This window comes from Acanthochromis polyacanthus, chromosome 4 (assembly GCF_021347895.1).
Source record: "Acanthochromis polyacanthus isolate Apoly-LR-REF ecotype Palm Island chromosome 4, KAUST_Apoly_ChrSc, whole genome shotgun sequence".
NCBI lineage: Eukaryota > Metazoa > Chordata > Actinopteri > Pomacentridae > Acanthochromis > Acanthochromis polyacanthus.
This window is the reverse complement of record NC_067116.1, coordinates 37,012,276-37,035,062: the sequence shown is the minus strand read 5'-3', so window position 1 is coordinate 37,035,062 and position 22,787 is coordinate 37,012,276. Positions and strand designations below refer to the sequence as shown.

The 22,787-nt window shown below is 38.8% G+C and overlaps 4 protein-coding genes and 1 long non-coding RNA gene across 6 annotated transcripts in view; 2 read left to right on the top strand and 3 right to left on the bottom strand.

The window, feature by feature from the left end:
* LOC110964951 (cytochrome P450 2J2-like) overlaps positions 1-22,787 on the top strand; it is a 228,538-nt gene that overhangs the window by 102,537 nt on the left and 103,214 nt on the right. The window lies entirely within an intron of this gene.
* Positions 1-22,787, bottom strand: part of LOC110947329 (cytochrome P450 2J4-like) — a 60,481-nt gene that overhangs the window by 23,715 nt on the left and 13,979 nt on the right. Inside the window, exons 4-9 of one of the 2 annotated variants that reach the window (XM_051947096.1) lie at positions 22,603-22,763; positions 19,415-19,591; positions 19,185-19,323; positions 18,809-18,996; positions 18,151-18,292; positions 16,171-16,647 (exon numbers count right to left, since the gene is read on the bottom strand). In XM_051947096.1, coding sequence (XP_051803056.1) covers positions 16,472-16,647; positions 18,151-18,292; positions 18,809-18,996; positions 19,185-19,323; positions 19,415-19,591; positions 22,603-22,763 — 983 coding nt within the window. In that variant the 3' untranslated portion in view covers positions 16,171-16,471. Of the gene's footprint in view, positions 1-16,170; positions 16,648-18,150; positions 18,293-18,808; positions 18,997-19,184; positions 19,324-19,414; positions 19,592-22,602; positions 22,764-22,787 lie in introns of those variants that run through there. The other variant, XM_051947095.1, reaches the window with a different exon arrangement.
* Positions 1,523-10,521, bottom strand: LOC127533612 (cytochrome P450 2J4-like). Its single transcript, XM_051947144.1, has 9 exons — positions 10,270-10,521; positions 8,411-8,573; positions 8,159-8,314; positions 7,295-7,455; positions 6,790-6,966; positions 6,553-6,691; positions 6,178-6,365; positions 4,839-4,980; positions 1,523-1,994 (listed from the first exon to the last, which is right to left on the bottom strand). Exons 1-9 carry the CDS (start codon positions 10,468-10,470, stop codon positions 1,819-1,821), a joined length of 1,503 nt encoding a protein of 500 aa, XP_051803104.1. The 5' UTR covers positions 10,471-10,521; the 3' UTR covers positions 1,523-1,818.
* Positions 16,351-22,787, top strand: part of LOC127533614 (uncharacterized) — a 35,963-nt gene continuing 29,526 nt past the window's right edge. Inside the window, exon 1 of the long non-coding RNA XR_007941375.1 lies at positions 16,351-16,500. This is a non-coding gene — a long non-coding RNA (uncharacterized LOC127533614). The remainder of the gene's footprint in view (positions 16,501-22,787) is intronic.
* Positions 20,078-22,582, bottom strand: LOC127533610 (uncharacterized). The gene is made up of 2 exons (XM_051947089.1): positions 20,360-22,582; positions 20,078-20,275 (listed from the first exon to the last, which is right to left on the bottom strand). The coding sequence occupies exons 1-2, from the start codon at positions 22,300-22,302 to the stop codon at positions 20,221-20,223; spliced, it is 1,998 nt and encodes a 665-aa protein (XP_051803049.1). The 5' UTR covers positions 22,303-22,582; the 3' UTR covers positions 20,078-20,220.

Here is a 22,787-nt window from a genome sequence, read left to right as displayed (position 1 = left end):
AATATGTGTATTGGGTAACTGCTAACTGCTGCTAGATCAGTATAAGTTTGACACAGGGCATGTTCATGCCAAGATAAAAGAGATCTCAAGTTTGAGGACTGCCAACTTACAGAATAAACATTCCTTATCATAAAAAAATAACTTTTCTGTTTAGTCAAAACAAAACAAGCAAGCAAACAAAATCAAAAAATGCTGTATTATATGTAAAGTGATAAAATTTGGTACATGACATATTAAGACCATGAAATTTGGAAAGCTTTCAAAATTGATTCAAGTTTCCTGTTGAACAAACTTCCGTCTTCACAGACCCTAAATGGAAAAGCAGGTATACAGTTGTTCTCAGTCACTTTGGTACATTTCTCAGAGCAGAATTGAAATTCTCTGAACTACTTGTTCAATCTTCACATCATTGTGTCACTTTTATGCATCAAAGAAGCAGTTTGTCGTTTCTTTGGACAAGTTGGTAAATCCATGCAAATGATTCTGAACAATTCTCTGCTGTTTCCTACATTATCAATTGCTTATGTCATGTTGATCAAAATGTATTGTAATGGGTCTCTGTTGAATAGTCCAACCCCCCACAACATTTAGGCTTTAGTTCATCGCATAAGTCTTTACATGTAAAATGGTTGAACAAGTTGTCCTAATATGTGAAGGATGTTTCTATACATTTCCATTACACCTTTTTTCTCAGTCTGTCCTGAATTGATAAATTGCTCCCAGGTGAATCTTGACTTTGTCTAACAAAGGCAAATGTGTGAAGGGTTAGGGTTTTCTGAAATCGTTCAAAGAGGCAAAAAGTTGGCATCTGTGATGTGTATGAGAATTTGTGGTCCAACAGACAGGAACGTCAGGAGGTGTAGGAAGACTGCACTGTAATTCCTACAGCACTGCATGTACAGTTTCCCCTAAAGAGATTGTCCTATGTTCACATTTCTACTTCTGTTTTTTTGTGTTTTGCTTTGTGCTATGCAGGGGTTTTCCTTTCTGTATCACAATGACATGGTCTGCCAACAAATTACAACAGTAAAAGCATAAATGTGAATCTTGTCCAGTTTCTTGCAATCAATCTTCCACATACACTAAGGTGTAACTTACAATTTACAGTAATTGCAATCAGAATTTTATCCACAGTTTACATCAGAGCATCTCTCCAGAGTACCCTGTTATAATGACAACATGACAAAGCTATTTGACTGTCTTATCCACACAAGGACACTGTCACTGACATGTTCATTGACACATATGTTTACTTTTGAGAGATGAACTAAGGATTTTGAGCAAGAGACTGGCTTTTGCAGGTAATCTATGGTGTTTTGCTATTTGTAGGAATTGTTTTGAGAAATGCACTTACTGCTTTGCAAATGTTGAGGATGATTCGAGAAATGCAGCAAAGCAACTGAGAAAAATTGTACTAAATTCATAAAGTAATCAGCAGCACTGAGAGTCATTGCATTGTGTCACCTGTGACCCACTGAAACAGCAGTCTGAACTCTAACACACAGCAGTCTGCACGAGAAGCAAAAGTTCATCTCAGTTTATTGATTTACACACAAATTACGTTTTTGTAAGTCTGTGTGTTGTAAAAATGAGTGTAGGAACATGATTCCCAGTGATTTCTGTCAACAACAAGAGTGTGAATCATTGAAGACAAGAGATTAATATTGCATAAAGGTTGATTGAAAATGTGTACTGGCTGAAAATACTTCCAAATTATATTTATTGTACAGTACAGAAAAAGAAATTTATACGGCAGCTATTCTTGATGCTTTAGGAGATAAATGTAAAGGAACACAGTGATTCATTGTGTGTTGTGGTTTATCTTGGTGTGGCACAGAGGCGGTAAGGTTTGGGAGCGTGAGTAGCTCCCAGGACAAACTCCAGACTGGGCTTCTCTCCAGCAGGCGCCGAGAATGAAAACCTCTGAAGGAGGGAGGTGAAAAAGAGGAATAACTCCATCTTGGCCAGAGGTTCACCAAGACAAACCCGCTTTCCTGAAAACACACAATACAGCAGATGAGCTTGTAGCAATACTGCAAAGGCCCTGGAATTCCTGAGCTGATCAAAACTCAGATAAGCTCTCCCTCTCTCCAGCACTGACCAACACCCATCTCTATAGGAGGATTGAGACATTTGTATTTCTGTAGGTTTTCATTCACAGAAGGATGGAGCTCCTGTGAACAGTTAAACCCCTGGAATAACTTCTTCTTTTTAAAAGACAATGACTTTCAATTATATGCTATGGATGTTTGTTTAATGAATTTTCATGCTAAAATCCCTTTTCAGCTTTAGGAGACCCTCAGCCGGAGACGTCTCTGCATTCCACAGATCAGATAACAAGTCGTAAAACTTTATGGCTGAAGGCTGGAGTCACCCTCTCCCTCTCTTTGACTGAAACAAAGAGACAGGAACTGAACTTACAAAACCTTGCCAAATTAATATTTCTGGAATGTATTTTGTGTTTACAGAATCACCAACGTCATTGGAAATCATTCATCATTAACATATCCGAAAATCACAATTCTATCTTTCACAGAAGCTGATTTATTAATTTGTGATGTTTAATCTGATTCCTTCTTTATCTCTCTATTTAGGCTGAATGATGACCATTGTATTTACCTGTTACCAAATCTCTGACTTGTTGTTATATTCTCACTGTGATACATATTTTTAATGTTATAAACATAAACATATAGTTATGAATGAAATGATTCACATCATATGAACATATGTATTAATCTACACATTTCACTTTCACACAACTGAATATGGTGGGATAGACAGATCGTGTTTTGCGCGTGTAATATCATATTTTAATCCATTCTGGATTCCTCTTTCTTCTCTACTCTGTGAGAACAAAGAGATTCCAAATTCCACCAGACTCGCGCCTAAAAGTTCTCTCTCTCCGCCCAGGTCCTCCCCTTAGCTGGACCCACAGATAAAGTCAGCCATAGCCCACATCATCGCTCTCTTACTCTCTTGCCTCTTACCCCCATCTTACTCTTTTTACTACCTGGGGAATCCATGACAGAGATTCCATTATTTTCTTACCGAAAGCGCGTTTTTTCCTATCTTTGAAATTCCCTCACCATCTCAGTTTGTTAACTATTTATCTTTTAATATTTTTGTAACTTAAGGAGACATTTTGCTCGTTATTCGTTTTAATCTGAAGAACCGATTCAGAACCAGCATTTATTTTTATTAATTTTGACCGTTTTTCATCAACACCCGTTTTTCTTGGCTAAAGCCTGAGAACCATCATTTTTAAGCACTCAGCTGAGAACTCCGGAGACCTGCTGGATCAGGTCTTTGCATAGAACCGATCAATCCGCGGCAGGACATCCAGGCGGCCATAACGATGACACACCGCTCCGAACCTGCCAGTCCAGACCGTGTGCATAATCTGAAGGCCCCGCAAGTCCCAGCCCCATGACGGTTCACTTCAATAACTCCAGCTGAGTTTGCTCTGATTCCATTCTATGGGTGATGTACTAACCGCTTGGTCAATTAATTCATTTAATCAATTTATTCTTTTACAAATCATTAGAATTCTTAATCCAAATTACCGGTTACCTCATCAGGTTAGCTCTGGCTAATCCTCACCATATTTCCTTCTCTCACTCACACACTCCCACATTCCACACACGCACGCACACACACACATGTAGTCCTGCACGCACACACACACACCATATCTACATTGTACATAGTTCACTTGTCATTATTTTCATAGAATAGTTAATAAATACCTCATTATAGACCAAATTACAGTCTTGTGTTTCTTTGTGTAGAATGTGGTCAATTTAACCGAGGATTCAAGACTTTTTGATATGAGATTGATCAAAATTTTTATGAATATTAATTTTTTATTAAAATTAATTATTTCCCTAGAGATCTAGGGTGGTGCCCCAATTATTAATAACGAGAGCTATAGATCATAACGTAGTACCGCAACAAGCTTCATTCACTCATTTTATAAGATATTCACTTTAATCACATTTTATTACTGCAGCTCAGGAACAAAGTCAGAATAATGTACAGACACTGATCCCTTCCTTAAATTATGAACCAAATCATTTAGATAATGTTATGATAAATGGTAGAAACACAAAATTAATAGATTTTGGTAGAAGTCTCTCCAGGGCCATAGATGGAAACTGAATGTAATCCACTGGAAACACTGATGGTGATTTTACCTTCTTTGCCTTGTTTTCCATTCATTCATTTCCCTGCATCCTGTGTGTCATGGTGCATAAGCTGCCCATGATGATAGTTGACAACATCTACAGGTTAGATCAGGGTCTATAGTGACCATTCAGCAAGATACAGATGTTGGAGTCATTTGAACTGGATATACACACATTCCAGCCTTAAACTGTCTTTAGTGTTTGTTTGTGGGTGTGACCCTTATCAAACACTAACCAGGACCTGTGATTACCAAGGAGCTGTTAAACCTCCTTCGATCAACAACCAAATACAAGTGGAAAACTCAGAGTATGATCTTAGACATGAAAAGAAAAGTGATATCTAAATCTAATTTGTTGTTTGTCTTCTATTAAAGACCTTCTCAGCAAAAAACAGTTGTATATGTAACTAACATAGAACAGAGTTTAAATGGCAATGTAAGTTCAATAAAACACAGTAAAAGGGAAAAGTTATATTCACCACATGCACATCCAGTTGAAATAAATACAAATGTACATCAGATACTCCAAGTGAGTGGTTACTAATAAAAACAACTGATGCCACACAGTGACATGTTTTATCTTTCTGTCATTTGGCCTTTTCATAGCTCTTGGCTAAAGCTGCATGTTACAGGACTATAACTACTGACTCACCTGCAGAAAAAGGAAGGAAGGCCTCTCTCTTCCTGAATTTCCCATCCTGGTCCAGAAAGTGCTGAGGGTTGAAGGAGTGTGGAGTTTCCCACATCGACTCATCGTGCAGAACCGAGGTCAGTGTAGCCATTAACATGGTGCCCTGAAGGGCAAAAAAAGGTTAATTAACCTGAATTTTGAAAAATATTCTAAACATAATAGTTTGTGATACAAACAAAAATAAAGTAATAATTTCTGATCCACGTTGGATAAAAAGTTGAGTTCATTCGTGCCCTTTGAAAGAGTTGACAAAGTAACGATGCTTTCTGAAAATACGTGATTTAACTGAGCAATAGAAATTTTGTTAATTGGATGAATTCCAAAGTGATCGGTGTCAGTATGTCACTGACAATTTCTTGGTAAGTCACATTAATTTGTAAATTTGTATTTGCTAGACACTGTAAACATGAAAACACTCAATACACTAACAGCCTAAACTCAACTGCTACTACTTCTCACAGAAGTCCAACTTCAAATATTGAGCTGAACCGAATCAGTACAAACATTGTGTGTTACATTTTCTTTTGTCTGTGTTTGTAGCTCTGATATCTATTTGGTCGGCATGGCTCAGTGGGTAGAGTGGCCGTCTTGTAACTGGAAGGTTGCCGGTTTGATCCTCGGCCCGTTGAGCTCACGTCAAGGTGTCCCTGAGCAAGACACCTAACCCCTAATTGCTCCTGGTGGGTCGTGGTTAGTGCCTTGCATGGCAGCTCCCGCCATCAGTGTGTGAATGGGTGAATGTGACGTATCATGAAAAGCGTTTTGGATAAAAGCGCGATATAAATACAACCATTTACCATTTTACCATATTATACAAAATGACAAAATTAATGTCAATATGGCTGAGTGAGAATTCTGAGGAATAACTTTAAAGGCTGCAAGGAACTACTCACTAGATGCTTCACTTTACTGAAAAGGACACATTAGCAGTAGGTAATAATGCAATAATGAGGAAGAAATGAAGGTCTGCAGAGAAATACTTAGTATGATGCTTCATTTTGCTGAAGTGCACAGAAGAAGAATTAATGTTGGATTAATTAGTAAACATTGAGAGTTTATTCAGCTGATTAACAAATTATTATAAATTCATCTCTACCTAATTTGTCACTAATGCAGAAATTCCCAGTTGGTTCTTCAGTAACTTAGAATTAACTTATAATACAGAGTCCCACATTAGAAGTTATTACAGAGGTTCTTATCAGTGAACCATATCTATTTGATCATTCCTGATGCATTTCTCACATGTTCTTTGGTAATTAATCTCATTTTCATGTTTAAGTGTTACCTGTGGATTGTGTACCTTTGGGATTGTGTACTTATCCAGTGTGGTGTCCCTGCTTGCCATGTGGACTACATTCAGTGGGATGATGTTGCCCATTCTCTGTATTTCATGGATGACTGCATCAGTATAGGGCATGTTTTCTCTGTCAGTCATGGAGGGCTGTCTGGATGAACCAATCACAGCATCTATCTCAGCCTGGACTCTCTCTGCAAAAGTGACATTAAAAAACTATATCAGTGTTTGTGCTGAAAAGATGACTGAGAGGAGAAATTACACATCACACATCTTCTTCCCCAATTCAGGACTGACCAGTGATTGATCTCTGACAATAATAAATCAGAGGAAGATGCTTAAAAAAGATGCAGTCATGTCAGATATGACTGAAACACTCACTCTGTATGTCAGGGTAATACATCATGTACAGCAGCCCCCAGTGTAAAGTAGTGGTAGTAGTTTCAGTTCCAGCACCAAACAGGTCAACAGTGCAAAAACACAAATTGGTGATATCAAAACCAGCTTCTTTGTCCTCCTTCTATTGATGACAGAGTAGATGGAAGCAGGAATTAGTGAATATATTTAACTGGAAAAGCACAAAGAACAAACACAAAACGAAGACACAGAAACACTCACATCTCCCATTTCTATGAGGAAGGAGTCGATGTAGTCTCTTGGTGATGAGGGGTCGAGATTTGCTCTGTGTTCTTTGACCTTGATTTCTATGAAGTCCATGATTTTATGCATCAGAGTAAGTGTCCTCCGATGAGATCCAGGCAGCCATTTCATCAGCCAGGGTACCATGTTGTAAATCTACAGAGCAGGAAGACAGTTATTAAATCATCTGACTGGTGTAAAACAGTTCTGACATTTCTGTCTAATTAAATCATCAGTGGAGAGAGAAGCACTTGTGACTTTTGATACTCGATGTACTTGGTGGTGACGATAGTCGTGCAGTTTTACTTAAAAGAGGATTTTAAATGAAGAATGTTTTATGTAACAGTATTTTTACAGTGTTGTATCTGTTTTATTTGTAGTGGCAGCATTTCACAATTTTGTTATTAAAATCCACATTTCACTTACTGGATGTGTTCAGCATGAATTCTGATTGAAATAAGATTGTTGGATGCTGGTGGCTCACCTGGACGGATAAACTTCCCTGTAAGTACATTAGTTCATTTAAGTGGTTGAGAATAGTCTGGTGCTTCTGATCAGTGTACTCAAATCGATGCCCAAACACCAAACAGCAGATGATGTTGGACACAGCATTGTTGATCGCTTTCTGAGCACTGAAAGACTTTGCTGTAAAATAAACAGAAAATATAGATCAGACACAGGAACTTTGTCAAAAAAGGTATAATACATGTCCTTTAAGTTATGTGCTTTTTATGGTTTAAACTTATACAAAGTTTGTCTCTGTAGTAAATGTTGTGTCCACATTAGTAGGTTACAGAGCAGTATCAGCTTCTATAGTAGATACAAACTAGACATATATAGACAAGTTCTTAGAGCTGTGGAAGTCAGCCATTATCTATGCACCGCTTAATCCTCATTAGAGTCATGGGGGGACTGGAGTCTAAACCAACTGACTTAGAGTGAAGGCAGGAGACATCCTGGACAGATCACCAGTCTATCACAGGGTGACCAATTAACCTCAGCATGTTTTTGGACTGTGGGAGGAAGCCAGAGAACTCAGTGAGAACCCACACTGCACATGAAGAACATGCAAACTCTATAGAGAAGAATCCCAGGCCAAGGCTTTGACATGAACCGGGGATGTTGCAAGGTGACAGTGCTAACCACTGAGCCTCTGAGTCATTGTTTTAGCTCCAATATGGAGAATGCAGATATTCCTTTAAATTATGAGTGTTGCCATATTTTAGTTTGTGATCTGAAATGTAATGTTTCATGCTTTTGTGTTGCAAATTTGCAGTTAAAATTAAAATCATGTCTATGTCTTAGATTGTGAAGAGTAATGTATCATTGTAAAATAGAGTTTTTGTGCCTTGCTGATCTGCAAACTCCTCCGTGAGATATCGACACTCCTCCTGGATGAAAAGCTCCAGAGTCTTCTTGCCCAGACCAAAGTTTCTGAGTGTATGAAGAGCAAATCTCCTCTGCTGCTTCCATAGATGACCATTTGACATCACAATGCCTTTTGCTTTTGGAAACACAAAACGACATTAGATCAGAACTCATTTAATGCCAGTGGTCACATAAAAAACACCATTTTGAAACAAAATGCAACAAACATTACCTTGTTTCCCAAATATTTCTTGAGACAAAGGTACAGACGGACGATCTACATAGTCTTCTCCTCGTTGGACCAGGGCTTCTTTCACAGTTTTGTAGCCATTTAAGATCACAACCCTTCCACCAAAGAGACGAAGGCTGAAGATGTTTCCATATTTCTCTGCAAACTGAACACAGACAGCAGATTGATGTTGTGGTGACTCATGTGAGGTCAAGTTCTTCTTAAATGTGTTGATTTTACATTTGTATTTTCTTCTGCATGTTGCACAATGGATCATATAACAATATGTGATGCAACACTGAGATGACATATTGTCTGAGGAGGACAGCTAGAACTATGAAGACATGTAAAAGAAAAAAAACAGTTCATGACTGAATGCAGAAATGACACAAAATGTAACTGATATTTAAGCTTCTGGAGGCTGTTTTCAGAAAACTACTGCAAACCCCCAACTTCTCTCTGAAAATATAGTTGATTTTTCAAGTACAATATGGGAGAACATCACACCACATCATTTCAACATTATTTGTCACAATCAGATATCTGTCAGATAGAACATTGTTTACTCAAATAGAAAGGATGACATTGTCTTAAACCAGGTATTGTGTCAGCAGTGAGTTGCAATTGTGGCCACTTTGCAAGGCAACACAACAAATGTATTTGACCATTTAAATCAACACTACCAGCTGCAGGAGGTGACACACAAGATAAACAATCAATCCAATCATTCAGGATTTCTTTGTCTCCTTTCCAAATAGAGTAACTCCAGTAAACTGGAGAAAATTCCCTAATTCCTTCAGGTCACACTATAAATGGCAGAAAAGTTAAAATATGCATCAGTCAGAAAGTTGTTTTCCAAGTATCATGCAGAATTATTATAAGGTCAAAATAAAATAGTCAAGATAAGATCCTTCCTGCCAGAATTTGAACCCTTCAATGAACCCAATCATAGCTGCTTGCATTTATGTAACGGCCAAATATACAGATAAGTGCTGCAAATAACAACTGTATTCGTTACTGATTGATCAGCTGGTTCTATTTTTTAGACTGATTGTTTGATTTGCCCATAAAATGGCACAAATTAATTGGAAAAATATGACCTTTCGACGTTTCTTGTTTTGTTTGCCTCCAAAAATGAAGGAGATTAAATTCACAGTTTATTCTTTACATTTTTAATATATTAAAATTGTTGTTAATTCACTTTAAGTCAGAGGACTAATGATTAATTCTAATTGAAGGAATGTTGTATGAATGATTTCTCTTTGGATGAAGGTAAATTGAGTGTAACAATGTGCTTGATTTTGTTGCTTTCAATGATGGAAAACAGCTGAGGAGATTTACTCAAGTATTGTACTTAAGTATAATTTAAATTTACTTGTGCCTGGTATTTACTTTTTATGTTACTTGTACACTCAGTGAGATTTCAGACAGAAATATTATACCTTTTGCTCTGCATCTGGATTGTCTTACATATTTCATTAATTTATAATATAACAAGCTTTTAAGAAGCAATGCACTGCAGTTGAGTATTTACACATTGCTGTATTTTTACTTTTACTCCAAGACGTGAAAACTGTCTCTGTTGTTCTTTTCTGTTTTCCTCGAAGTGAGTTAATGATTCCCTCTGCTTCCAATCAGACTTTGCCTGATCTTGTTGTATGGAAGTTCTGAAATGTTTCTTTCACAGTCACAACTTTTCTTAAATATTCATTTTTTTTCCAAAACACAGAAAAAAATTTATAATTTAATCATTTTGTGAAAATAACACACATCAGTTGGTTTGATGTTTCTGAAGCCTCAGACTCTTTCTTTTCTCATAACATTACTATTACTATTATTCTTATTACCATTTAGATTCATACCTCTGTGAACTGCAGATGAAGTCTTGCAGGTTGGATACGATGCAGATCACCAATAAAAGGCAGAGCCCACGGTCCAGGAGGGAAGTTTTTCGGCACTCTGTTCTTCCAAACATCAGCCAGCAGCAGAAAAACACAGAAAAATATTAATAAACTTCTGCCATCGACCCACTCCAAGCCGAGAACACTGAGTATTGCCTCCATTTCTTCGTTTGAACTCTGCTATGTGTAAATGAAAACTCGTTCCTTTTAAGTTGTTCAGTGAAATGAACTGACTCCTCCCAGTCTCTCTTAATCTGCCCATTCTGTTATACATACTGAAGTGACTTCACCTCACCTTTGTTCGTACATGCAGGCAGATAAACACTGACATTAAAATGAACAATACACTGAAAAAAATCCCAGAGTTGCTTTACCACTCAGTCTGAATCCTCAGTAACACTTTAATTTTCATTATGGTAGGCTGCTACGGTGGAAAATGTTGTGTCCTCTAGCAAAGAGAATTTTATAACATCAGTAATGGAAAGGAAGGATCAAGGTGCCCGATATTAGCAGTCACTATAAATAAATGAATGACTTATGTGTACAGGATATTTGCTGATATAACACACACATGCACTTAAAAAATGTTTTGCTTTAGTTTTTGTGCTGCACATTCCTACAACATTTTACAACTGAAACTGAAACTATTAAACTGCAGTGTCTGTGGATCAGTTCAAAACCATGATTACAAACTACCCTGTTCCTGAATGTCGCTGCTTTAGAATGTGATCTGATGTTAATCATATCGTTGCCCTGTTCATTCTGTTTTTAATGTACTCTCAACATCATTGAAAATAAGGACATGGCATCAACAAATCCTGTAAATGAATGAATAAACCCACAGTCCACATCTGGTCGGACATGATTCCTCCTAACTCTGGACTAATACAAAAGTTAACTATGAGGTGGAACATATGAGTGGAGTTGAGTCACGTCATGTAAACATTTCTGGGTCATGGTGCATGATGGCACCTACCATTCAGTCAAGTAAGCCTCACCCTTAGTTATCCATGACTTTAAGACTTAATGCAACATAAATTGGTGAGTTTTATAAATGTGCTTCACTTTACTGAAAAGGACACATTTCCAGTAGGTAATCATACAAAAAATCAGGAAGAAATGAAGGTCTACAGAATAACTACTCAGTATGGTGTTACATTTTGCTTAAGTGGACAGAAGAAGAATAACTAATGTTGGACTTCATTTCTGTACACTGCCCAGACTACAGGAATAATCAGCCCAGAATAACCAGTGAAGAATGAGAGGACACGGTCTTGTATTTCTCAATATTTGAAAGGGTTATAATTAACTTATAAAACAGAGTCCCAGATTAGAAGTCATTACAGAGGTTCTTTTCAGTGGACCATCTATTCGGTCATTTCTGATACATTTCTCACATGTTCTTTGGTAATAATCTCATTTTCATGTTTAAGTGTTACCTGTGGATTGTGTACCTTTGGGATTGTGTACTTATCCAGTGTAAAGTAGTGGTAGTAGTTTCAGTTTCAGCACCAAACAGGTCCACAGTGCAAAAACACAAATTGCTGATATCAAAACCAGCTTCTTTGTCCTCCTTCTATCAGTGACAGAGTAGATGGAATCAGCAATTAGTTAAAATATACCTGGAAAAGCACAAAGAACAAACACAAAACAAAGACACAGAAACACTCATGCTTCCCATTTCTATGAGGAAGGAGTCGATGTAGTCTCTTGGGGGTTGAGGTTTCTCTGTGTTCTTTGACCTTGATTTTTGTGAAGTCCATGATTTAATTCTGCAGAGCAAGTATCTTCTGATGAGGTCCAGGCAGCCACTTCATTAGCCAGGGTACCGTGTTGTAAATCTACAGAGCAGGAAGACAGTTATTAAATCATCTGACAGGTGTGAAATAGTTATGACGTTTTTGGCTAATTAGATCACCTTTGGGTCATCTTTGATACTTTAAGCACTTGTTGGTGATAATATTGATGAATTTTTACTTAAAGTGTTTTTGAACACAGAATTTTTACATGTAATAGAGTATTTAATATCACTTCCTTGCTTGTCTTGACTGAAGACACCTCTATTAAGCCTTTGCAACAGATGATCTGTGAGGAAATATGTGAGACATGTAAGCATCTTCATCCCTCAGTTCTTGCACTCTTCACTTCGCTAAATCAGTTTCTTCTGAGACAGGGTAGCTTGCTACTGTTAGTTATCTCAGTTTTCCACAGGGTACTGCCAGCTTGTAGTTAGCATTAGTGCCCCTTCTGGTGTTAGTAATCGCGACCACTTTGATGAGTGAGGCTGTCTGTAGTGCGCTGATTTCAAGTTTCTGTAAGTCATGAGTCTCGCGTTGGTATAAGCACCAAACCAAAGAAGAAATCTTCTGTTCATACCTGTCCTCATAAGTCCAGCTTCTCTTTGCATGACAAGGACCAACACAAAGCACATCCCTTGTGTCTGTGAATTTCCCATGCCAGGAGAGTACTGATGCAGCCCGAGACATGCAAGTTTTCTCGCCAGCTTCAGTCCTTGAGAGATGGGTCATATTTCTGAAAAAAGTGCTGGGAAAGTCCAGGCTTTGGGTGCGACAGAGAGGAGTTTTCAGTTGAAGTCCCTCTTGCTAGCTGGGTCGACCACAGAGAAAATGTCAGCAGGTCAGCTGAACTCAAGCCAGAGCCAAAAAGTCTCCAATTTCGAGAAAGATGCAGCCAAACTGACGAGGAGATCCTTCATCGTGCCACAAGATAATGACACAAAACATAATGCCAAAACAACAAAGTAGTTCATCAGGGGCAAATAAGTGGAAGGTTTTAGACTGACCAAATTAAGCTCCAGACTTAAAGTCTACAGAACTACATTTTACCTGCTAAAGAGGAGACCGAAGGGAGTAACCTCTAAAAACAGCAGTGAAAGCCTGGAAAAGCATCACAAAAGAACAATTCAAAAGTTTGGTGATGTCAGTGGGCCACAGGCTTGATGCAGTTACTGCAAGCACAGGATATGCGACAACATATTAAGTCTTATTCACTTTAATGTATTTTAAATCTATCTGTTCCAATACTTTTGCTCACCTAAAAATTTGGTGTTCCGTTACAAGTAATGCTATCTTCTAAGTTGTGTATCAGATCCAGATGTAAATACCTGGAAATAAAAGCTGAAATGTTGATCTCTTGTCTCTGATTCCTCGTTTGATGCCAAACCCAAATGTTTTCAGTCTGTAGCAAACATAAAGGAATTGGCCTCACTGTTCCAGTACTTTTGGAGGGGAGTGTATGTGCTGCACCTTAGTTTTCTTGGAGAACAGAAGTTGTATAAAGAACATATTTTTATATTATTTTATTTGTGCGAGGGGCTTTACAGTGGTGTGGTGATTAGGACTTTCGCCTTGCAGGGAGACGATGCCTGGTCCAATTCTACCCAGCCTTCCCGGGATCCTTCTGCATGGAGTTTGCATGTTCTCCATGTGCATGCGTGGATTTGATTTTGGTTCTTGAAGACCATGTAAGAGGCTTTTGCAGTTTTTACTGACTGAAGTCCCGGATGTGTGTTTTCACATTGTCACATGGCTAATGACCCGTTAATGACCCCAGACTCACATACCTCATCGTTGTAAAACTGCCAGGTTTCAGAATAATGGTTGTAAAACTGCCAGGTCAGAGGTGAGTCTACATATTGATGATGGTGGAACATTCTAGGGAGAGATCTCAATACTTCACTCTTTATTCACTGAAAAGTTGTTTGTCAAATAGCATTTCATGATTGTATAAAGTATTTATCTTAAAGTCCTCAGTGTTTCCTGTTCATGTGTTTACAGTGAAGAGTTCATTTTTCAGTCTTGTTTTTCCACTTCAGGTGCCCCAAGAGGCCTTCATCATTGCATCACATTGTTGGGGTCTCATTACCTCTTCCTCTGAACTCCTCGACCAGTTGCAGGGTTAAACTGTGGCTCCTCAGGAGTGTATTTAAAATATTTTAATCATGATTTTTCAGGCTATTTTTGATTCAATGAACTTCACTAGTTGGCTGCTTTTGGGTTTTGCATTGCTGTTTTGACTGATGTGATGAGAAACTGGAAGCCTCACAACTTTCCACCTGCACTTCAGACAAAAAAAAACTGCATTTATCATAAGACTTTGCAAAATATTTCCTCCTTTGAGAAGTATTTGCTTTTACAGGCAGCTGTCTCAAGAGTACAGCCCTGTGTTCATTTTGAGGAAAGGCAGTGAGAGGATGGTGTTTACTTCAGGATACAAAATAGTCAAAGAGGCTCTTGTAAACCAGTTCCACAGTTTTGCTGATCGACCAGTTGTCTTCAAAGGCATTGGTGAGTCGTTACATGAGTGCAGGAGGGCAGGACTGTAAGCTGTATTTGATTTTTAAGACGATATCCAGCTCCTTCTTCTAACTACATTTAATTATTATGTGCTGAAGGGTTTATCTTAATAGTGCAATACTTTGGCAGCTGCACTCTGACTTAGTCCGCCCTCACAGTAAAACTCCAAACCCAGAGCAGCAGCGATAAGGGAGTGACGATCATTGTTTCTTTATGAAGGAGTCGGTCATGGGTGAGAGTTCTAAAACATCTCAGGCTGTTGTATAACCACACTCATAGTCTGAAATTTCTCTCCTTTAATGAGGGCACCATTCAGAAATAAGAAATCTCACTGGAATAAAGCTCCATCAGTCTGGGTGCATTTGTATTTTTTGGCAACAACAGACCTCATTTGCAACAAAAACATGTCTATCTGCACAAATGCACAATCGTGACACCAGTATGTCAACAACTGGACGACGCCCAGTGCCACTGAAGTACATCTGAGAAGATGTAATAAATACATAATAGCACAAAAGATAAAAGATTTGCAAAGTCACCATGAAAATATATCACAAGGGAGAGAAAGGATGCTGCAGCAGGCATACGTCCCACTGGAGGTCTGCTTATTGTTCAGGACTGCAGAGACCTGATTGGCATCTTTAGTCAGTAGGAAAGGGAAGAAAAGCCAAAACTAGAAGTTGCCAGAAAGAAAAGTGTTCAATAGAGTTTAAGATTGTGCATCCATAATGAAAAACAAAAGAAAAGACTGCCTCCAAGTAAAAATGAGATGAAGTGTGATGTGTTTGCCTTTAACAGTTACTGGAATGTTCATAAAGAGGATTGCCTCCATCTCTTCGCTATAATTGCAGCAATCAGGACTGAGCAGAGTTCAGTCAGGTAAAGGTACTTCTGGAATGATGACAGATCTGCAGGTGTCCTCATGAGTTTATTATAAGACTTTCAAAATAAGAGCATGTGTGTGTACGTATGCAGGCGTGCTCGTCACTGAATAGTAATAACCTTTACTCATTTAAAAAAAAACTCTGTTACAAGTGAGTAAGCACAAAAAAGTATTTAAATTGTGCAAATATGTGTTTAAAATAAACCTACATTTTGTATTAATATGTGGCATTTATAGAGTAACTGCTAACTGCTGCTAGATCAGTACAAGTTTGACACAGTGCCTGTTCATGCCAAAATAAAAGAGATCTCAAGTTTGAGGACTGCTGATTTTCAGGATAAACATTTCTTATGGTAAAGAAAAATAACTTTTCTGTTTAAACAAAACAAAACAAGCAAAAAAAACAAAACCAAAAAATGCTGTATTGTATGTAAAGTGATACAATTTGGTACACGATGTATTGACCACAAAATTTGGAAAGCTTTCAAAATGTGTTCAAGTTTCCTGTTGTACAAACTTCCGTCTTCACAGACCCTAAATGGAGATGCAGGTGTAATAAATTCATAAAGTAATCAGCAGCACTGAGAGTCATTGCATGGTGTCAACTGTGACCCACTGAAACAGCAGTCTGAACTCTAACACACAGCAGTCTGCACGGGAAGCAAAAGTTCATCTCAGTTTATTGATTTACACACAAATTACATTTTTGTAAGTCTGTCTATTGTAAAAATGAGTGTAGGAACATGATTCCCAGTGATTTCTGTCAACAACAACAATGTGGATCTTTGAAAACAAGAGATTACTTTAATATTTTATAAAGGTTGATTGAAAATGTGTACTGGCTGAAAATACTTCCAAATTATGTTTATTGTACAGTACAGAAAAAGAAATTTATACGGCAGCTATTCTTGATGCTTTAGGACATAAATGTAGAAGAACACAGTGTTTCATTGTGTGTTGTGGTTTATCTTGGTGTGGCACAGAGGCGGTAAGGTTTGGGAGTGTGAGTAGCTCCCAGGACAAACTCCAGACTGGGTTTCTCTCCAGGAGGTGCCGAGAATGAAAACCTCTGAAGGAGGGAGGTGAAAAAGAGGAATAACTCCATCTTGGCCAGAGGTTCACCAAGACAAACCCGCTTTCCTGAGAACACACAATACAGCAGATGAGTTCCATTCACAAATTTTGATCACATTTTATTACTGCAGCTCTGGAACAAAGTCAGTATACAGCAGAGACACTGATACTCTTCCAAATCACAAACAAAATAGTATAGATAATGTTATTGGAAGGAACCAAAAATGAAGGTATTTCCTGGGTTTGATCTGCTAGAAGTGTCTCCAAGGCTGTAGGTGGAAACTGAAGATGATCTCTAGAATAAAGTTATTGTGCTTTTAACTTATAATCTATATCTACTAGATCACTGCCTTGTTTTTCATTCATTCATTCATTTCCCTGCACCCTGTGTGTCATGGTACATAAGCTGCCCATGATGCTCGTTCACAACATCTACAAGTTAGATCAGGGGTCTGCAGTGAACATTCGGCAAGATGCCGACTTCAGAGTCCCTTAAACTGGATATAAACACATTCCAGCCTTAAACTTCTTTAGCATTTGTTAGACATTTGTGGGTGTGACCCTTATCAAACACTAACCAGGACCTGTGATTACCAACGAGCTGTAAACCTCCTTCAATCAAAAACCAAATACAAGTGTAAAACTCATAGCATGACATGATACATGATAAGAAGACGAATATCTAAATATAGTTTTGTTGTTTGTCTCATATTCTTAAACTGTCTTTATACTCCAGTCATTAGAGCTGCTGTAATGGTGAACTTTCCCCACTATTGGATCAATAAAGTTTATCTTATCTTCTATTAAAGACCTCCCCTAGAGCACCAGCTTGTGGTATTTCAACATCATTCTTCAAAATAGCTGCATGTAGTTCAGGGATTATTCTCAAATGTCAACTGTGATATAATGCTTTTAAACTGTGAGACAGACAGACATCCATCCATCCATCCATCCATCCATTCTCTATACACCACTTTATCCTCATTAGGGTCGCGGGGGTGCTGGAGCCTATCCCAGCTGACTCGGGCGAAGGCAGGGGACACCCTGGACAGGTCGCGTGAGCCAGACAGTATTTCATAATGCATATTTTGTTTAAAATGTATCTCTTTTTAAATCCCTCATTAAACTTCCATTATTTGTTTCCAACACTATATCGACGCTCAAAGTTTGCAGGATGCTCACAAACATCTAAAAATATGCAAATGAAGCTATTAACTACTCAGACTCTCTCAATTTTTGTCTTTATTTGGTGATAATATTTGTAATGAAAAACCTAATACCGCACTTGAAATTACCCCAAATGAAGCAGCACTCTAATATATAATATTACTCTAATATATATAATAGAGTTCAAATGGCAATGTAAGTTCAGTATAACATAGTTCAGGGGAAAGGTTATGTTCAACACATGCACATCCAGTTGAAATGATAGAAATGTACATCTACAAATGTGGTTACTGAAAAAAACAACTGATGCCACACAATGACATGTTTTATCTTTCTGTCATTTGGCCTTTTAATAGCTCTTGGCTAAAGCTGCATGTTACAGGACTATAACTACTGACTCACCTGCAGAAAAAGGAAGGAAGGCCTCTCTCTTCCTGAATTTCCCATCCTGGTCCAGAAAGTGCTGAGGGTTGAAGGAGTGTGGAGTTTCCCACATCGACTCATCGTGCAGGACAGAGTTCAGTGTAGCGATTAACATGGTGCCCTGAAGGAAAAACATGTTATTTTGTCTGTGTTTGTAGTTCCTGAGAAATAACTTTGAAGGCAGTGAGGAACTATTCAGTAAGATGCTTCACTTTACCAAAAAGGACACATTAGCAGCAGGTAATAATGCAAAAATCAGGAAGAAATGAAAATCTACAGAGTAACTACTTAGTATGATGCTCTACTTTGCTTCAGTGGACAGAAGAGCAATTAATGTTGGAATAATCAGTTAAAAATGAGAGTTTACTGTGTTGTGGTTCTCAATGTTTAAAAGACTCACTTGATTAATTGATTATTATAAATTCATCTCTACCTAATGACTCACTCGTACAGTCTTTCCCAGTTGGTTCTTCAGTAACTTAGAATTAACTTATCATACAGAGTCCCAGATTAGAAGTTATTACAGAGGTTCTTATCAGTGGACCATATCTATTTGATCATTCCTGATGCATTTCTCACATGTTCTTTGGTAATTAATCTCATTTTCATGTTTAAGTGTTACCTGTGGATTGTGTACCTTTGGGATTGTGTACTTATCCAGTGTGGTGTCCCTGCTTGTCATGTGGGCTACGTTCAGTGGGATGATGTTGCCCATTCTCTGTATTTCATGGATGACTGCATCAGTATAGGGCATGTTTTCTCTGTCAGTCATGGAGGGCTGTCTGGATGAACCAATTACAGCATCTATCTCAGCCTGGACTCTCTCTGCACAAAGTGACATGAAAAAACAATATCAGTGTTTGTGCTGAAAAGATGACTGAGAGGAGAAATTACACATCACACACCTTCTTCCCCAATTCAGGACTGACCAGTGATTGATCTCTGACAATATTAAATCAGAGCAAGATGCTTAAAAAAGATGCAGCCATGGCAGATATGACTGAAACACTCACTCTGTATGTCAGGGTAATACATCATGTACAGCAGCCCCCAGTGTAAAGTAGTGGCAGTAGTTTCAGTTCCAGCACCAAACAGATCCAGAGTGCAAAAACACAAATTGGTGACATCAAAACCAGCTTCTTTGTCCTCCTTCTATCAGTGACACAAGAGACAGAAGTGAGAATCAGTTAATAAATTTCATCTATGAGGCACAAACACAAAACAAAGACACAGAAACACTCACGTCTCCCATTTCTATGAGGAAGGAGTCGATGTAGTCTCTTGGTGATGAGGGGTCGAGGTTTTCTCTGTGTTCTTTGATCTTGATTTCTATGAAATCAATTAAGTTCTGAGTCAAAGTGAATATCCTCCGATGAGGTCCTGGCAGCCATTTCATCAGCCAGGGTAACATGTTGTAAATCTACAGAGCAGGAAGACAGTTATTAAATCATCTGACAGGTGCAAAGTAGTTCTGATACTTTCTGTACTTGCTGGTGACAATAGTTGTGTCGTTATACTTAAAAGAGGATTTTAAATGAAGAATGTTTTATGGAACAGTATTTTTACAGTGTTGTATCTGTTTTATTTGTAGTGGAAGTGTTTCACAATATTGTTATTAAAATCCACATTTGACTTGCTGTATGTGTTCAGCATGAATCTTGATTTAAATAAGATTGTTAGATGCTGGTAGGGTGACCAGATGGCAATGACTAAAATCCGGGACGCTGTGCCGGGGGGGGTTGGCGGGGGGGGGGGGGGGGGGGGGGGGGTACACTGTTTTTCTTTTTTCTTTTTTTTAATTTTATTATTATTATTATTATTATTAATTTCGAAGACATTTACACATTTATTTCTTTAGAAGTTATAGTTTTATTTAACAATTTTTAACAATTTTAACAATTATTTTGACAAGTTGCCCAACTGAAAACAGTTCATTGTAGGCCTGCTTAAAAACAGAACAAAAAAAAGGTAATTTTAATTCATTTAAACTCTTAGCATAGGCCTAATTAATTCATAAACTAAAATCTCTTGGCAACGGTTTTTATTAGATTATGACGTTTCTCCCATATCTCTGCTGCCACGGGTGTTGTCTTCATTTGTTTGCCTATGAGACAAAAAAACGGGAATCAGTGACTGTTATTATAACAAGGTAAAGGGTAAAACGCATCTTTCATAGTCTGGCTTCTACCTCGAAGGAGGCTTTTGTGACGACTCGGTGCTGTTGCTGTATTTCGCGGATGATTTCACAGCAAAGAGGGCCTTCTTGTTCTCCAGGATGAATTTGTAGAACTCTGCACAGGTCATAGCCAGATTCATTTTAATTTTTATCTCTGCACGGACAAGCTCCATTGAACACCTGTTTCGCACGTCAGTCCAAGCGCCTTTCATGATGGAGAAGACCCGCTCTGAGTAAGCATTGCTCACAGGAACGCTGAGGACGAAGGACAATAATTTTGTAAACTGCGGAAACGTGGACGGGGTCTTCAGTACTTGGGCCCAAAGATCGCCAACTGAGTTGCTGCTCGTGTCCAGATGGGCCAATACATTCTTCAGAGCGCAGTTTTCGTTATAGAGCTCATCCAAGTCCAGATGCTCTTCCATGTTAAGAGCGCACACTGCGTCTTTAAGTTTACTGTATCTGATCTCTCTTTGTTCCTTGATATTTAAACACTGTACATTGTAGAGATATCCAGTTTGTGAAAAGTCGAACCACTTCTCCAAGTAATCCACAGCAACTTGTAAGAAAGAGCTAAACTCTTGGCGTAGCCGGTCAACTTTATTGCTGGGAGAGGAAGCCATAATATCATCCACTTTTGTGCCAAAGAAAGCGTCGTTTTTGCGCTGCTGCAGTTTGACTCGGAGGTCGTTCATCACTCCATATACCTCAACTGAAGTGAGACTGTTGCTTTCAAGACTGAGGACAGCTGTGGAGAATATTTTGAGAACATTCTGAAGGAAGAAGAACGTGATTTCAAGCTCATTTGGATCATCTTGTTCGCCATGCTCGTGCCCCTTGAGCGCATCCCAAATGGCACTGGGGCATTCCTCCTGGCCCAGCGACAAAAAATAACTTTTCACAGCAGGCCAGATGCTCACCAGTCGATTTATTGCAGGGAGCAAGCTCAACCAGCGTGTGGGGACGTGGCGTAACAAGGTAAGATACTCCATATCAACAAATTCAAACATTTCTTTTAAACTGGCAACTCTTTTTGCGGAGCAGCTGAAATGGTTGAATGATTTAAGAACTATGTTTTCAACATCGACTTGTAGCACATTGCAGGCCCTTTTAACTGCATTGTGGATGATGTGAGCTGGGCAGTTTGCTGGGATGATCTTGCTGTTTTTCTGCTTTAGATTTTGGTAAACTGAGTGTCGCTTGCCATAATTTACTGGCGCATTATCAGCGGAGAAAGCTGATACGTTGTGGATGAGGAGGTTGTTTTCCTTTAACTTTTTTAACAACATGTCAGTGATTGCATCCGCACTTTCCTCTGCCTGTTCATAGAAATCCAGCACTCTGTTCTGAATGCCTTGCTCTGGGGTCCAAAATCTCACTGAGAGAGGAAATGTTTTCACATTGCCTTTATTTGAAGCATCAGTAGCGATAGAAAAAAAGAGCTGCTCTGTGCCAAGGCTATGGGTGAAGTCAGATGCAAGAGGAGCCAGTACATTGGTGACAAGGGCCTCTGCTTTGGTGCGACCACAGCTTATGAGTTTGGCAATGGCTGAATCTTGGTACAGTTTTGGTGTCAGTTTCATTGCGCAGTCAAGGGACCGGTATGACTGCTGATGAGAAACGCAGTGAAATACAGAAGTTAACTCTGCAGCAGCAACCTTACTGTACACTGAGTCATCCTGTGGCTTGAAGAATGATGATAGCAAAGTGTTGGTCTGTACAGCGTTAGTGTTATTTACATGCTGCTTGCCGCTAGCGTGAGACTTGAGGTCTGACTCTCCCCCGTGAGAAATACTAAAGTCTTTTCGGCACACTTTACAGAACGCCTTATTTACATCCCCAAATGCAGCCGTTACCCATGTATATTTCCTCGTCCATTCCTCTCGGTATTTGCACAGACGTTTTTTCTTTGCTGGGGGTTCATCAGATTTTTCCGGAGCATTGTTCACCTCCATTTTAACAATGAATGTGTGTTAGCATAGCATACATTTCGCGCCTATAAAAAATATAATACAAACGTCATAATTCATGCGCGAGTGACCACTGCGCAGGCTGCAGAAGGCCTGAGACATGAAGGCCTGAGACGAGACGGCCAGGCAGCGGCCCGGCAGTCATGTTTTTGGACCGTGATAACAGGTGTATGGCTAATTTCGGGACAATTAGAGCAAAATTCGGGATCCGGGACAAGCGGCTGAATTTAGGGACTGTCCCGGATTTTCAGGGACGTCTGGTCACCCTAGATGCTGGTGGCTCACCTGGATGAATAAACCTCCCTGTAAGTACACTAGTTCATTGAAGTGGTTGAGAATAGTCTGGTGCTTCTGATCAGTGTACTCAAATCGATGCCCAAACACCAAACAGCAGATGATGTTGGACACAGCTTTGTTTATTAGTTTCTGGGCACTGAAAGGCTTTCCTGCAAAATAAACAGAAAATATAG